General features: G+C 44.9%; 1 protein-coding gene across 1 annotated transcript in view; it reads right to left on the bottom strand.

Moving 5' to 3' along the window:
- ACAP3 (ArfGAP with coiled-coil, ankyrin repeat and PH domains 3) overlaps window positions 1-16278 on the bottom strand; it is a 92747-nt gene that overhangs the window by 30728 nt on the left and 45741 nt on the right. The window contains exons 5-10 of the mRNA XM_070956044.1: window positions 10210-10268; window positions 8594-8777; window positions 7502-7546; window positions 6305-6400; window positions 5358-5432; window positions 4396-4407 (exon numbers count right to left, since the gene is read on the bottom strand). Of these exons, the coding sequence (XP_070812145.1) occupies window positions 4396-4407; window positions 5358-5432; window positions 6305-6400; window positions 7502-7546; window positions 8594-8777; window positions 10210-10268 (471 nt within the window). The remainder of the gene's footprint in view (window positions 1-4395; window positions 4408-5357; window positions 5433-6304; window positions 6401-7501; window positions 7547-8593; window positions 8778-10209; window positions 10269-16278) is intronic.

Genomic DNA, 16278 nt, shown 5'->3' with positions numbered 1-16278 from the left:
ATTCCGTATGACTCTCTGTCAAAATGCATTTAAAAAAAAAAAAAAGGCTCGGACGCCCCTTCCCTTTAAAAAAAAAAAATGTTGATCTAATTAAGTGTGGGTTTATTTCTATAAATCCTAGTGAAGCCACGAGCCATCCAGATGTGCAAATCGGAAAGCCAGCAGAGGGCTTCGTGGTTCTTTTTAAGCCACATTGTGGCTTTGGTTTGGTTTATTTTTGTTTCGACGTGTAAGATGTCTGTCCTACTTTAAAAACAGGGGCTGGAAAAGCAAACCATCTATAAATAAATTGAGAGCAAGTTAATATATATATATGTGTGTGTTTAGGGTCCATGTGTCGAGTGAACTCAGCCATCCCACATTTGAAAACCGCAGTGTGTGGCCTTGCCTAATGTGGTTACCCACCCACACATGATTTATTCTAGAAACCATGGCTTAAAGCAATATGGAAACCCTGCTCAGTGTATGCTGTTAAAACACAGATTTTTCATTTTTATTTTTTGCAAATCTCTTATCTCAAAGCTTTAAAATTTCCTGGAAGACTGAAGCCAAAGCCTTTGACTTACGACCGCAACTGAGCCCAACATTTTGGGGGCAACTTAACAGTTGTTAAGTGAGTTTTGCCCCCTTTTGACGACCCCTCTTGGCCACCGCTGTTAAGCGAATCGCTCCAGTTGTTACGTTAGTAGCACGGTTGTTAAGTGAACCTGGTTTCCCCGTGGACTTATTCGTCGGAAGGTCGCCAAAAGGTTGATCACGCAACCCCGGGGCCACTGCGACCGTCATAAATATGAACCCCAGTTGCCGAGCACCCAAATTTTGGAAATGTGACAAACAAGGACATTGCAACGGCCGTAAGTGTGAAAATCGGTCGCAAGTCCCTTTTCCCAGTGCCTTTGTGACTTCGAGCGGTCATTAAACGAGCTGTTGCACGCCAAGGACTATCTGTACATTCTTCCTTCCCACCCCTTCTTGCCTCTCCTTTCCGTCGCGGGGTTCATCCTCTTCCTTCGAGACGTTTATTCGTTTGTTGATTGAACGTATTCGCTGTCCGCTTCTCAACGAAAAGGCACCTTTGGCTTTGCAGAATAAAACCGGAGGCCGGAGCAACAGAAAGTTGCAAGGCAAGGCAAGGAACCATTGGCTTGAAAGCTTTTCGCTCATTGGGAGCCGCACGGCCTCCGGCATGTACGGTTGCTAGGCAACAAAACCATCCTCTCTGCTTAGGACGAGTGCATCACACACACACACACACGCACACATGCACATACGCACGCCCCCGCAAACGATAAAGCTGGCTCACTCCGGCTCGTGTCACATTAAAGAGAATCAAAGCAATATGACCAGTGTCTCCAATGCTCCCGAGGGGAGCTTGGAATCTCTTGGCGTTTTGACCAAGCCCTGACTTGTCTCTGGAATCGGTTTTCTCCCCCGTACGCATCATGGTGCTCTGATTGTAGCCATTTTAAAAAACCCAAAGAAAACCAAACTGCCCACAAACTCAGATGAGCAAGGAATGTAAAACTATCTATCTTGAGGAGCTGAGGCTTGATTTGACAGGAAGGCATGGACCGTCCACTGCAGAAATGGAGAGGAGAAACCCAAAATTGCAGATAGTCCAGATCTACCACAAAAGGTCATAAAACACCCCTCAAGAATTGTGTTAAGAGCCTCTTTTTCCGAGTCCTTTTTTCCCCACTATGTCTGTCAGGTTTCAGTGTCGTCTCAAATAAAATTGCATTTCCAAACAAATAGTCTTTGATGAAATCTTTCATTTATTAAGCACGACAATCTGTCCCCGATTATATCGTAGCCAACACTGACTTCCTGATCCCAAACCTTCCCTTTCCGTTCCCCAATTCTCTGCGTCTCATCGGCCATCTTCCAAATCACTCTCCCCATATCTACTACTTTAGCTCCCAGGAATGTCCCCCTTCTCATCCCATCTCCTAGGGGATATTATCTTCAAGGAAAATAAGTAGGTGAAAAGTCAAGCGTCCTCTTGCCAGCTGCCCCCTCTTCTCCTCCTTATGTCAGCACTGGAACGAATGTAGTTTGGAGTGCTGACGATGTCATTAAATCACCGGCATTAAACATCCCGTTCCTCCAGCCTCAGCTGTTTCCAGTGCCTTCCTTTTCCTGTTCGATTTGAATTTATATAACAGTCTTGCATAGAGAAAGATGGGGTTTTTTTCCCCTCTCCCGAACAATATTGGACAATTGTTTCTATGGAAACATCGAAGGCCAACGCAAAGAGATAGCAAATTCTAAGAGAGCGATCCGAGGATGGGGACGATGCAAAATTTAAGGAGAGAGGAACAGGAGGAAAAAAAAAAAATGAGGGATCTCATTTTTGTGAGAGGGATCTTGGGAGTCCTAGTGGACAACCAATATTAAATAGGAGCCAGCCGTGCGCAGCAGCTGCCAAAAAAGCCAACTCAGTTCTGGGCTGCATCAACAGAGGGAATAGAATCAAGATCGCGTGAAGTGTTAAGACTGCTTTATAAGGCGTTGGTAAGGCCACACTTGGAATACGGTATCCAATTTTGGTCGCCACGATGTCGCTCGTGCCAGCTCAGCTCAAGTTTTCCCTGCATCAAAGGTTGCCAAAGTTGCTCTCACCTCCTTTTTACGACCCACCTCTGCTTTTTCACCTGCTCAAAGTGTGTTTTCCGAGCCCCCCCCCAAAAACCATGCCATCAATTTATAAAGGGGGGTGGAAATCCAACCGACTCAATTGCACTAATGCCCCTTCTATCGTTCCGAAACCCAAATTACATCATGCAGTCTGCTGTTTTTTTTTGCAGCTCCAGCTGGAGAGGGCCGATCCTTTCCCAGCCTCCTCCTCCTCCTCCCAACCCCTAGAGATGCTGTTTTCCCCTCTCTTTCCCTGCCCCCCCCCCCACAATCCTTTCCCTTACCAGAAGATACTCCAGTCTTCCAAAAATCTTCATGATGCCCCTGTTGTGCCGCATGTGGCTGGGCTCTGCCAAGCGTAGAAGCAAGTCACGCTCTCCAAACGGGTAATTTCTACATGGCGTTACTAAGCGAGGAGGGTTTTTTTTCCCCTCCTGCCTCCTCCTCTCCTGTCCACCCACTCTCAACACACAGGCCGTGTGTGCTGAAAAACCTTTCTTATGTTGCTTTTATTATTATTATTATTTCCCACCCCCCCTCCCTCCCTCCCTTGTTCGAAGTCCGGCCTGCTGGGTCCTGTCAGCGCAAGAGACGCTGGGAGAGTGAACCCAAGTGCAGAGCTGGCCTGAGGACCACCTGCCCGTCGTCGTCCCCCCCTCAATCCTCCCCTTCAGGGCCCACGGCTTCCCTTTCAGAATCAATCAGCTTAGTGCATGAGCTCATTTCCATACAGCTGTCGCCTCTGGATGGAAGTGGGGAAAGCAGCGAAGGCAGAGAGAGAGGGCAGTTAAAACTATCTATCCATCTATCCATCCATCCATTATGTATCCTATCTATCTATCTATCCATCCATCCATCAATCCATCCATTATGTATCCTATCTATCTATCTATCTATCTATCTATCTATCTATCTATCTATCTATCATCTATCCATCCATTATGTATCCTATCTATCTATCCATTCATCCATCCATTATGTATCCTATCTATCTATCTATCTATCTATCTATCTATCTATCTATCATCTATCTATCTATCTATCTATCTATCTATCTATCTATCCATCCATCCATTCATTATGTATCCTATCTATCTATCTATCTATCTATCTATCTATCTATCTATCTATCTATCCATCCATCCATCCATCCATTATGTATCCTATCTATCTATCTATCTATCTATCTATCTATCTATCTATCTATCTATCCATTCATCCATCCATCCATCCATTATGTATCCTATCTATCTATCTATCTATCTATCTATCTATCTATCTATCTATCTATCTATCTCATGAATTCTCACACACCCCCAAAAGAACTTGGACGTTTCCTACCAAGGTGCACAACTCCTCACCACCACAAGTCCATAAGGTTGGTTACGCCGAAAGACTCAGGTTGCCCTCACCCAACATGCTGACTAAATTTATTCATCTTTCCGAACTCACAAAATACACTAAGTTCATAAACTGACCACACAACGCTAGCCAACACCAACTACTGTGGTAACTCCGTGGTGACAACGCTACTGCATTTTGTTTAAATGATCCGATTAAGGCTGTTCTTTGAATTGGTCTCTCAAGTCATTTAATGAACTTCCACCGCTAACGAGCCCCATTGCTCAAACCCGAAACAATAAACTAAACCAGCATCCTGACCAAAGACCGAACAGGACAAAGAATATGAGGCATTTCGATCATCTGAAATAAGTTCCACAAGCCAAACAAACAGAGAACACTTAACCTGGTACTCACCTGTAAAAGAGTCTGTGTGGAACATCGAAGAGGAGCGAGAAAACAGAAAAAGAAAACAAAACAGCGTTAAAAAAACTCAAGGATGCAAAGGTGAATATTTAGGCGAAGGGTGCCCAACTGTGGCATCTTTAAAACTTGTGGACTTCAACTCCCAGAATTCCCCATTCAGCATGGATTCTGGGAGTTGAAGTCCACAAGTCTTAAAAAAGAGGTTGGGCACTCTTGATTTAGGCCAGGGGTCTGCAAGGGGTCACTGAATACAACCATTTTTGGCCTCCCGAAACCCCGCCCTGCGCATCCCGTTTTTGTGAAAAGCGGGCCTGTTTTTCGCAGAAATGGGACACGTAGTGGGTTTGGGAGGCCTGCAGAATGCTCCTGGGGGATGGGGAGGGCAAAAACGGGATGCGTGGGGGGTTTGGGAGGCCTGCAGAGTGCTCCTGAGGGCTGGGGAGGGCAAAAACTATTTTTTTGTTGTTGTTTTCTTCTTCGAAATCTTGGTGCGTCTTATAGTCCGAAAAATACGGGTATATCGTAGAGCATGGCTGGCCCGGGAATTGTGGGATTTGAAGTCCACAGGTCGTAAAGCCTGTTGCAAAGGCATAGAACTGTCTACATTTTTACATTTTTTATGGACGGGAGGCTGAATGGAGAACGTCGATTTTTTTGACCTAAACTGAACCATTCTGAATATATGGGACGACAAAGAAAGTTTATTTTTTCCCTGGTGAAAAGTGACGACCCCTCTTGTTTGAAAGGGGATTCTAGTTCAGGAGAGAAAGCCGACACCTTTTCCTACCCGAGCATGATCCGATCTATCCAGCCAGATGCCTGGGTCTGAGATGAGAGAAGCCACAGAGTTTTTATGCCATGCTTCGCTGCATTTCTTCGAGGCACCGGGGCTGATTATTTTTGAAAGCAGGATGCTGCATCTCCGCTTGTGTGACTCGGGGATTCAGACTCACCCGTTGCTGAATAAGGGCGTGCTTATGCTCCATTTCCCTCTTCTCCACAGCCGAGTCGATCACCAACTGGTCCAGCTTCAAGGGGGAGAATGAGAAGAGACGTTAAGGCACAAGGCGACAGACTTATTTTCTGCGCTCTCGGTTTCTCCCTCTGAGGCCGAAGAGAACTCTCTTTTCCCCAATGGAGATTTTATGGGTCTCCTAATTGTTCTGACCTAGGCTTCCCAAGAGCACGAAGCGGACTCCTTGTCCCGAAAAAAAACCCCTTTTTATTAAGTTACTGTGAATTCCTCTCATTCACATCCAGCAAAGTCTTTCAAGGGAAAATTGACAGTCGCAGACCTTATCGGGCTTGGAGAGCTGCCAGGCTGATATCTTCAAAACTTGGCAAGGAGTCTCGGAGAGTCATGAACCAATTAAGCGAACTAATTGTCTCCTGCAAACTCCCCTCCCCTTTCTTCCTCTTTTATTCCCTCTGGGAGGGGCCATTCATCGTCCACCTGTGGCTTTACTCCTGAGTCGACCTTTGTTCCTTAGCTGTTCCCTTCTCCTGGCAGCTCTGTGCATGCACACACTGGGAACAGGCTCCAGCTGTTCTTCTGCCCCACTGATGTCCGACTCCGAAGGCAGCTGACAATTGTCAGACGGCCCTGTCCCCCTCTCTGCCTCCTACGCAGAGCCCTCGTCAGAGCCCTCCCCAGATTCCAGGGCTGGCCCATGTTCCTCCCCAACCTTCTCACTGTCCGAATCTGCTGCCAGCTCCACTGGCCACTAGCGGGCCACAACACTAATGTTCTTTCCTTCCACAACCCTCTTTTGGTCTTTGTTCCCTTCACCTTTCTCCCAGCTTTGACACACTCTTATTCCTCCCCGTCCCCTTTCCTCTGGTTTTGGTTTTCTACAATTTCGCAGACACACACCCACGAAAGACTCCATTGCTTCCTCACCTCAGTGGCTAGTTTCTTCATGTACGGATCCAATTCGTGCAGGAGGCTGTAACCTTGCTGGAAAAAGGTGTATTGGGCGTGCATAAAAGAGAGCATCTGGAAGGAAGACAGGAGGAAATCCTTTCATGACCCAGTCCTATGTCACCTGTGGCCCTTTGGGGCCCTTCTGTGTACCTGAGACCTTCTCTGTATATGGAAGAAACGAAGAGGCCTCTTCCAAGATGGATTAAAAGAGGCATCTGCCTTTCTCTGAGGGGGGGGAAAGGGAGACCTCTCTCTTAAAATGAGGCTGAAATAAGATTTCCCTCCAGGACATCCTTCTTCTCAGAGAAGGCAACCCAAACCATTTATCTCCTGCTATTTGTGGGAGAAATTTAACCTGGTTTACAGCATCCCCACTGACCAACCCTTCATCATCATTTGTAGCTTACCGTATTTTTTGGACTATAAGACGCACTTTTTTGTCTCCCAAAAGGGGGTGAAAATGTCTGTGAGTTTATAGACCGAATATTAGCAAAGCCCCGTCCACCTGGCGGCTGTTTTTTGGCCTCCGCACGCCCTGTTTTAAGGTCTTTTTTTGACCCGTTTTCAAAGCTTTTTTTGGCCAATTTTTTGAAAAAAATGGCCTGAAAAAGGCCTCCCAAACGGGCCAAAAAAGCCTCCAAAACAGGCTGAAAAAAGCCTCAGAAACAGGCTGAAAAAAGCCAAAAAAACGGGCCAAAAAAAGCCTCAAAAGGGGTCTGAAAAAAGCCTAGAAAATGGGCAGAAAAAAGCCTCAAAAATAGGCCAAAAAAGCCTCCAAAACAGGCCAAAAAAAGCCTCAGAAACAGGCTGAAAAAAGCCAAAAATAGGCCGAAAGAGCCTCCAAATCAGGCCGAAAAAAGCCTCAGAAACAGGCCGAAAAAAGCCTCAAAAATGGGCCGAAAAAAGCCTCAAAAAGGGGCTGAAAAAAGCCTAGAAAACAGGCAGAAAAAAGCCTTGAAAATGGGCCAAAAAAAAGGCTGGAAAAGACCAGAAAAAAGGCCCGAAAATGGGGCCCGCGGAGGCCAAAAACTATTTTTTTTGTTGATTTCCTCTTCAAAATTTAGGTGCGCTTTATAGTCAGGTGCATCTTATAGTCCAAAAAAAACGGTAGTTGTAGAGAGTGGGGTGGGGGTGGGGGAGCAAGAAGGACAAAGAAATGAATAAAATTCTTACGGCATCCAGAATTTCAAATTTCTTCTTGGCCTGGAGAACGTTGATCTGTAACGAAAGAAAAATGGGTGAAGCTAAATTACACGGCTAACAAATCTGAAATAAACCAGAAGATGGATCACTCTATCAATTAAAATTTCTAATACCCCATCTGTAAAATAGAAACCCGCTTCAACGTTTTTCACTGTACCATCTTGGATGGATGCTCATAATAAACAGAACAGGACGAGGCAAAAGCAGCAGGATTCTACATGAACATTTTATGGCCAGATTCGTAGGACCTCCTAGCTTTGCAAAAATGTGAAGGAGGGGGGGAACCTATTCCCCCACACCCCAAACCAGGCTAAAAACAATGTTCAGAGCATAGTCCTAAACAAATATTTCTATGTCGCGACATCTTATGACAAATCCCAAAATGTGACTTGTTCAATTCAAAGTGTTTGATTCCATTTGGAAAATCCATCCAAATTCACAATTGAAACTGATATGGAAAACTGAACCGATCCCGGCATTTGACTCTCTGCACTGGTGCTGAACGGGTTCAGGAAAAAGCTGGTTCTCTGAACACAAGGAAGGGCCTGAATCTTCCATCCTGATTTGGAGACCTCTAGTAACTTGTTGATTACAATACTGTGAATGTCTAGCTGTGAAAGTTGGACTATAAGGAAGGCTGAGCGCCAAAGAATGGAGGCCTTTGAACTTTGGTGCTGGAGAAGACTCCTGCGAGATCCCTTGGACTGCAAGGCCATCCAACTGGTCAGTCCTAGAGGAGATCAACCCTGACTGCTCTTTTAAGGCCAGATCCTGAAGAGGAAACTCAAATACTTTGGCCACCTAATGAGAAGGAAGGCCTCCCTGGAGAAGAGCCTAATGCTGGGAAAGATTGAGGGCAAAGGAAGAAGAGGATGGCAGAGAATGAGGTGGCTGGATGGAGTCACTGAAGCAGTCGGCGTGAGCTTAAATGGACTCCAGAGGATGGTAGAGGACAGGAAGGCCTGAAGGAACATTGTCCATGGGGTTGTGAAACTGACCTGTCTTTAGAGGAACCGTTTCTTCCTAATTCTAGGAAGCCCGCCTTAAAAAAAGCTCACCTACCTGCAAGACGTAATCCAGGGCCAAGTGCCGGAAACATTTCCTGGTGATGGTCAGTGTGCCTGTGGCTTCTTCTACTTCGTGGGGTTTGTGGCGTGGGGCTTGGGCGTTCTTGACCAAAGCGATCTCCATGTCTTCTCGGACTTTGTCGAACTGTTTCTTGGTCTCCTTGAACTTGCGGACATCCCTGCCGAACAAAATAGAGTGGTGGGCATTAGCTTTGTTGACTTCAGCAGCAGGTGTGAAATGCTATCGGTTCGGACCGGTAGTAAAAAATGCTACCGGTTCGAGCGAACCGGTATTTCTGACAATCAGCTGGGTGACGATCAGCTGTGACGCATGATTTATATTAGCTAGAATCATCGGATTTCCTGCTTTCTAGCTAATCTCAATCGTGTGGCACAGCGGATTCCTCCCCCCCTCGCTGTTCTACTTACCTTTGCAGACTCGGAAGGCTACAAAATGTTCCTTTTTTAGTGCTGCACGGGTGCGTCTCAGGCACGCATGTGCACGCAAAACGTGCTCAGTAGCAGACTCACAGAACCGGTAGCAGAATTCAGAGGATTTCACTGCTGTTCAGCAGCCCGTTCAATACCAAAAATGGCCACGTTGGTCTTCATTGGGTGTGTCCAACCATTGGCAACTTTCGGACTTATGGACTTCTACTCCCAGAATTCCCCAGCCGGCATGGCCGGCTGGGGAATTCTGGGAGTGGAAGTCCACAGGTTTTAATGTTGCCAAGTTTGGACAACGTTGGTCATCACAAGGTCTGCTTAATGCCGGCGCATCCGATAAGGCTGCCGTTACGAGGACTGAACTTTTCAAAAATACTAAACATTGTCTAAGCCAAGGTGAAAAAACATTACAGGTGGCCCTCAACTTATGACCACAACGGACTCCAAAATCTCCATGGCTTAAGCGTGATGGGTGTGTTTTTGCCCCGTTTTACGACCTTCCTTGCCACAGTTGTTAAGCAAATCCCTGCCGCCGTGAAGTGAGCAACACAATTGTTGCTTCTGCCAACCTAGCAGTTCGAAAGCAGGTAAAAAATGCAAGTAGAAAAATAGGGACCACCTTTGGTGGGAAGGTAACAGTGTTCCGTGCGCCTTTGGCGTTGAGTCACGCCGGCCACATGACCACGGGGATGTCTTCAGACAGCGCTGGCTCTTCGGCTTTGAAACGGAGATGAGCACCGCCCCCTAGAGTAGGGAACGACTAGCACATATGTGCGAGGGGAACCTTTACCTTAAGCAATAATGAAACGCTGTACATGTAAGCAGTAGAATAGAGGAGAGAGAAAATCTTCTAAGTTAAAACTAGCCATATTTTTCACTTTTTGAAAGGAAGGGGAATAATTGCATTTTCTTCTTTTTCTCATGCAGTATCTTCAACAGAACACTTGTACAAAGAGCTAGTAGTCAAAGGAGGCATGGACCTGGGCTTAGGAAGTTTGCATGAACTAATAATTCAGGTAAGGTTCAGATGTTGTTTCTTTTAACCCAATAATAAGCCATGGCTCTGATTGAGGAACGGAATCACAGAATCGTGAAAGGGAGGAAGGCCTCTTTTAATTATTTATCAGGTATTCAGAGCCCCGATAAGTAGAACCAGATACTCACTCCTTCACAAAGTTGTTCAACTGTTGCCGGACAGACCTCTGAGCTTGGTCGAAAAGGATCTAAAGACAGAAGGAAACAGCAAGCAGAGAAGGAGGGGAACAAAGCACATAAGGCTATCAAAAAAGCATTTAACTCCGGATCTAGCAATCCAATGGTTTTTAAATGGAAGACTCTTAACATAAGCCATTAGCTTAAAACACCAAAAGTGTCCTTTTGGATCTAGTCCACATGTAGGACAATCAATAGCAGTGCCCCATTGTTTATTTTCCCACATCATTACTTAAGAGATAGACTATCGTGTTTCCCCGAAAATAAGACCTCCCTAGATAATAAACCCAATCAGGCTTTTGAGCGCATGGACGAAAATAAGCTCTCCCCCAAAAATAAGACCTCTCCTGAAAATAAGACCTCCCCTGAAAATAAGACCTCCCTCGAAAATAAGACTTCCTCCGAAAATAAAACCTCCCCTGAAAATAAACATTCCCTCAAAAATAAGCCCTCTCCAAAAAATATTTAAATGCATGCACAGCCAGTACCCGCCGTTTTCCCTGGTTAGGGTTAGGGAGACAGAGCTGGAAATCAGGTAAAACGGCAAGAGAAGCCCCATCTTGCTCCGCGCATCCCAAAATAATAAGACCTCCCCGAAAACAAGGCCAAGCGCTTATTTCGGGGTTCAAAAAAATATAAGACAGGGTCTTATTTTCGGGGAAACACGGTACTTCTAACCCTGGAAGTTCCAGACCTAACATCTTTCTGTCTTCTACAAGAAAACACCCATGAATTGTTTAATCGTGCAAAAGATTTAGATTAGTCTTATTTGTACTTTTAACTGTTAAATTATGAGATTTGGACTTTATTTTTTAACTTTTTATTAGATGTTTCTTAACTATTTTGAGCTGCCCTGAGTCCGGTGATAGGGCAGCATATAAATTATTATTATTATTATTATTATTATTATTATTATTATTATTATTATTAATAATAATAATAATAATAATTTGATCCACAACACATCTGACATAACAATAGTTGAAAAGAAAAAAGTATGGTTCATTGACATTGCAATACCTGGTGATGCACGGATTGAAGATAAGAAAAAAATCACAAAGTACCGGGACTTACAAATTGAAGTTGAGCGACTGTGGAAAAAGAAATCGTGTGTTGTCCCGATTGTAATTGGAGCCCTCGGAGCAATACCCAAAGGACTACCCCGCTATTTAGAAATTCTAAATTTGCCGGACTTGAACATTTTGACTCTACAAAAAACCACCTTACTCGGAACAGCTTACATCCTCCGACGATACCTTAACAGTTCCTAGGTCCTTGGTTAGGACTCGAGCTGCTGAGCTATTAACCAGCCTCAAAGGCTGTGAATCTCACTAAAGATTAACTAATAAATAATAATAATAATAATAATAATAATAATAATAATAATAATAATAATAATAATAATAATAATAATAGAAGGGGTACCTTTTGTCCACCCCAAAATATATGACACCCTGCTTCACCGGATAACTAGTTTACTTATATGTCTACTTATAAAAAGGGTAGGCTGCTATTCTGTCTGGAAGGCAGGATAATAAACCAACAAATTAAATCCACCATTAAAACTAAAGTAGCTTTAAAAACAAAAAATAAATCAAGAAACCGAAAGGGGGAAAAAAGCCAAAACCAGTTGCGTTCCCCACCTGTTCCTATAGAGGGCACCCTCACTCAACAGGCCAATATCTTTGCTGGCACCAATATGAAAACTTAGGTCTAGCAGCTGCTTCTAATTTATTCAAATCTGCTATGACTATGTATTAATACCTTTTCATTTTTTTTATTTTTTATTATCATTTTTTTTTACCATTCGACTCTCAAAACCTTTTCTCAGCATCTTAATATCCTAGGCAACTTCAAAGGCTATATTTACCCCCATCCCGTCTTCTCCTGCTTCTTATATTAATATAACGTTGTTGTTTTTTCTTTTTCTTTTTTTAATCCTTTCTTTTATAAGAAGGTGGGAGCAATTCTCCAAGTTTCAAATTTCCAACCAACCCCCACAGCCCCCACATCAGATTTCTGGCTCCTGTCATTTTTCTGGCAATAGGATAGAAGTGGTATCCCGTTGCCTTCTTCCAAGCTGTTTCTTTGGCAGCTTTGGGACCCCGGAGTTGGCTTTCCATCCAAAAACTGAACCTAAGTCCTACTTTTCTGAGGCTAACTTGGCCGCAGAGGTAGTCCCCACACCGAGTTGTATCTGTGGGTTTTTCTCAGAGAAAAAGTATTCTCTTTCTCCTCCCACAAATTCTTTTGACTTCTGAAAACTCCCTTGGGTGCACGGCGCGTACACTTTCCTCTCCTGTGCCCCAAAGCCCTGGCATTCACATCCTCCCCGCTTGAAATAACATAAATGTTTGTTTATCCAAGTGTGTGGTTTTCCTGCAATATTCTTTGAAAGTCCTTGCAAAAGGCAGCCTTTTGCCAAGCAGAGGCCTGAAGCACCCATCCATCCATCCATCCTGCTGGCAAAAGGGGTACCCTTAGCCAGTGGTGAAATCCAAATTTTTTTTTACTACCGGTTCTGTGGGCGTGGCTTGGTGGGTGTGGCAGGGGAAGAGTACTGCAAAATCTCCATTCCCACCCCACTCCTGGGAAAAGGATGTTGCGAAATCCCAATCCCCACCCCGCTCCAGGGGAAGGATACTGCAAAATCCCCATTCCCTCCCCACTCCTGGGGGAAGGATACTGCAAAATCCCCATTCCCACCCCACTCCTGGGGGAAGGATACTGCAAAATCCCCTGTTTTGAGGGGGTTTAATGGTCAAGCTTGGAACACGATCCGATTTAATGTAATTCAAACACAGTTGTGGACGACCGAGCTGAGCAGGAGGGAGGGGTCAAATGCGCCATCGGTCATGAGTTCCTGCATGCCCACAAGAGATCTGAGTCCAGACGACCTTGAATTCCTTTCTGTTCTTATTTCCCACTCATTTTCCTTCGACCATTAGTAGTTGTAGAGAGCTGAAGCTTGCAATAAATATTTATACCCATTTGAATCTCCGATTTTCCCGGCATTTGGCAACAATTCAAAAAAACAGTGACTTCAAAAAAGTTCACAAGTGTCCAACCAGGCACGGAACATAAAACAAAACAAAACTGAGGACATTTTTCTAGTTAATACCAGAATGCCACAGTCAACCTACACTTCTTAGTCAACCTGTGGAACTCTCCATTCCACAATGGAATGATGGTGTCCAGGTTGAATTATTTAAACTAGCAAGTAGGGTAAACTTGTCCTTTGGTTCAACTCAGTTCTGGGACAGCCCGAGAGAAATTTTGGGCAGTTCATGAAAAGTGTTTTGCGAAAAATGATGGGATTTTTTTTAAAAAAATCTTATTTTCCATCCATCATATACTGTAATTTTTGGAGTATAAGATGCATCTTTTTCCCCCCAAAAAAGAGGGTGAAAATCTGGGTGCGTCTTATACTCCGAATGTAGCCCCGCCTAGCTTCTCAAACGGAGGTTTTCAGAGGCTGAAAAAAGCATCAGAGACGAAGCATCAGAAAAGAAGTCCCCCCCAAAAAGCCCCCAAACAGAGCTTCAGAAAAAAAAACCTCCAAACAGAGCTTCAGAAAAAAAGCCTCCAGAGCTTCAGAAAAAAAGCCCCCAAACAGAGCTTCAGAAAAAAAGCCCCCAAACAGAGCTTCAGAAAAAAAAGCCCCCAAACAGCTTCAGAAAAAAAGCCTCCAAACAGAGCTTCAGGGAAAAAAAGCCCCCAAACAGAGCTTCAGAGGCTTTTTTTCTGAAGCTCTGTTTCGGAGGCTTTCAGAGGCAGAAAAAAAAAGCAAGGCACAGAGCTCACAACCAACGAACCTGTTGCTAAAATTCACCTCTGGGAACAGCTGATTGGGGGTATTCCGGGAGGCCGATCCACCTGCCAATCAGCTTTTTTCTTATTTTCCTCCCCAAAACCTAAGGTGCGTCTTATACTCTGAAAAATACGGTAGATAACAACTATTTGAAAGATTATCTTTCAAACTTCGATAAGATCACCTAGAGATGATTTGCAAAGAGATGCAATATTCACTTCCCTTCCCACCCCAAAAAAACTAAAATGAAATATTTATATTTAAAAAGAACTTGGCTTCACCTTAAAAAAAATAATAACCCGTGATTTTAAACCTCTCAAGTCGTTTTCTTGGCTTCCCAACTCGGCTTGGAGCCGATTGTATAAAATAAAAGTTTCCAGAAAGTCTGTCTCTTTCTGCCCACCCAGTTCCAAAGTAATCACCAAAATTTCAGGATGTGAATCACACAGCACTGGTCACTTAAGATGGAGATGTCCGATGAAGTCTCGGCTCCAAGATCAGCCCATCTATTAAGTCAACCTAATAAGCCAGTTTTGGGGGGTGCCAAAATTTCAGGGTGGCATCACGCAACATTTTTCCGGTGTGCGTGTGTGAAAGTGGAACCAATTAACTAGAAAGCTTGCCGTTCCATTTAAAAAAAAACCAAAAAGAAAACACCCCTCTATATTTTGTAGACGTAATAGTTCATCTTCCAGTTTTTTGCATTCTTTTGGGAGTGCGTGTCTCCCCAGTGTTAGTGATTTCAGCCTTAGGAGAACAAGAAGCATAAATTTTGCTTCCGAGATGATGTCTCATACAGCATTGCTTCATTGCCTAAGTTGCAACAAGTCCGTCAAGCTGGAAATGATCAATCTGTCCTTCAGCAGAAGATGCTTTTTTTCTTAGTAGCGGTGCAGGAAAGCGATGTTCCTGCTATCCTTCTCCTCAAGCCAGAGTTAAACTGGTCATCGCTTCCTGCTTTACTGATTCAGCCGGAGGTTCAAACTTGGCAACTTTAAGACACATTAAGACACACAGTATCTCCAAATAGGGGACACTGGAACTCGTTCTTCGGCACGGCTGGCCTTTGCCCTTGAGGCAGGAGGAAGCCAGGGCCTCCTGTAGCAGCTTCCCCCCACCCCCCAAGAGAAAAACCCTGGCGTCCCTTGCGCTCACCCCATGCACCCCCATAACACCCTGCGGGCACCGATTTCCCACCCTCCCTCCCTCCCCGCATTCTGCTTCTGCATCTCCACTGTTGCCATGACAGATGCTCCGAAGTCCTGGGGGAAGAATTTTCAACTCGGGTTTTCCTCCCCGTTGCAAGAGGAAAAAAAAACAGGCCTGCCGAAATTTTTAAAAGCCTCCCTTGATTTGCATTTCCTTCCTTTTCAGAATCCGCTTGAGGGAAGGAAACCCCTTTCGCCCCCTTCCCTCTCTCTCTCTCTCTGACGGATTTTATGCCGTCCCTTCCCTTCCCTGCCCTCAGCCTTTGCCTGTCTCCAGAGATGGATTTCAATCCATCAAGGGGGAAAAAAAAAACTACACACACACATACAGACACACAGTTCCTCCCTGCTCAGACCTCGCAACCCCTGGGAGTAAAAATCTTCTCCTTTTCCCCCCCTCCCTCCCTCCCAAGAGCGTCGTAATCCTTCCGAGGCATCCACTCCCTCTGTCTGGAGTTCGGCTGCAAGCAAGAGTTTTGCAAACAAGAGTCTAAGTCAGCAGCTTCTATGGAACCACCGCCGAGAGCCCTGCCCTGATGAACTAATGGGTGAGTTAACACAGATGTACTTTTGAGGTTCAAAATGCAACACACATATGTCATTTTGTGCGGGGGGGGGCAGCGGCTGGGTTTCCCCCCCCCAAAGTTAGATGTGATTTTCCTCTCCTCCCTTTCCTCAGACGTTAAAAAGTGATGTACTTCTTAATCAGAGGATGATGTCCCATGACACCAGAGGTGGCATTCAGCCGGTTTCAATGAACCGGTAGTGGTCCTGCCCGGGAGCAAACTCATCCTATATTGCTGTGTTTTTGACACCACATCCATGCGCGGACGGTACGCACGAGCGAATTGCCGTATTGTTTGACGTCGCACGCATGCACGGACGGAGCCCACGCTCACATTTCCAGTGCTGGGCGAACCTGTTGCTACAGTATGTAAATTCCACCTCTGCATTACATCAAGAGGGAGGGGCCTCCTGATGTCACAGAAATGCTAACTTATA

The sequence above is a fragment of the Pituophis catenifer genome, unplaced genomic scaffold (genome assembly GCF_029215685.1).
Source record: "Pituophis catenifer annectens isolate HBS135680 unplaced genomic scaffold, rPitCat1.0.hap2 SCAF_18, whole genome shotgun sequence".
Taxonomy (NCBI): Eukaryota; Metazoa; Chordata; class Lepidosauria; order Squamata; family Colubridae; genus Pituophis; species Pituophis catenifer.
The sequence above is the reverse complement of the archived record's forward strand: the minus strand, read 5'-3'. Positions and strand labels throughout refer to the sequence as shown.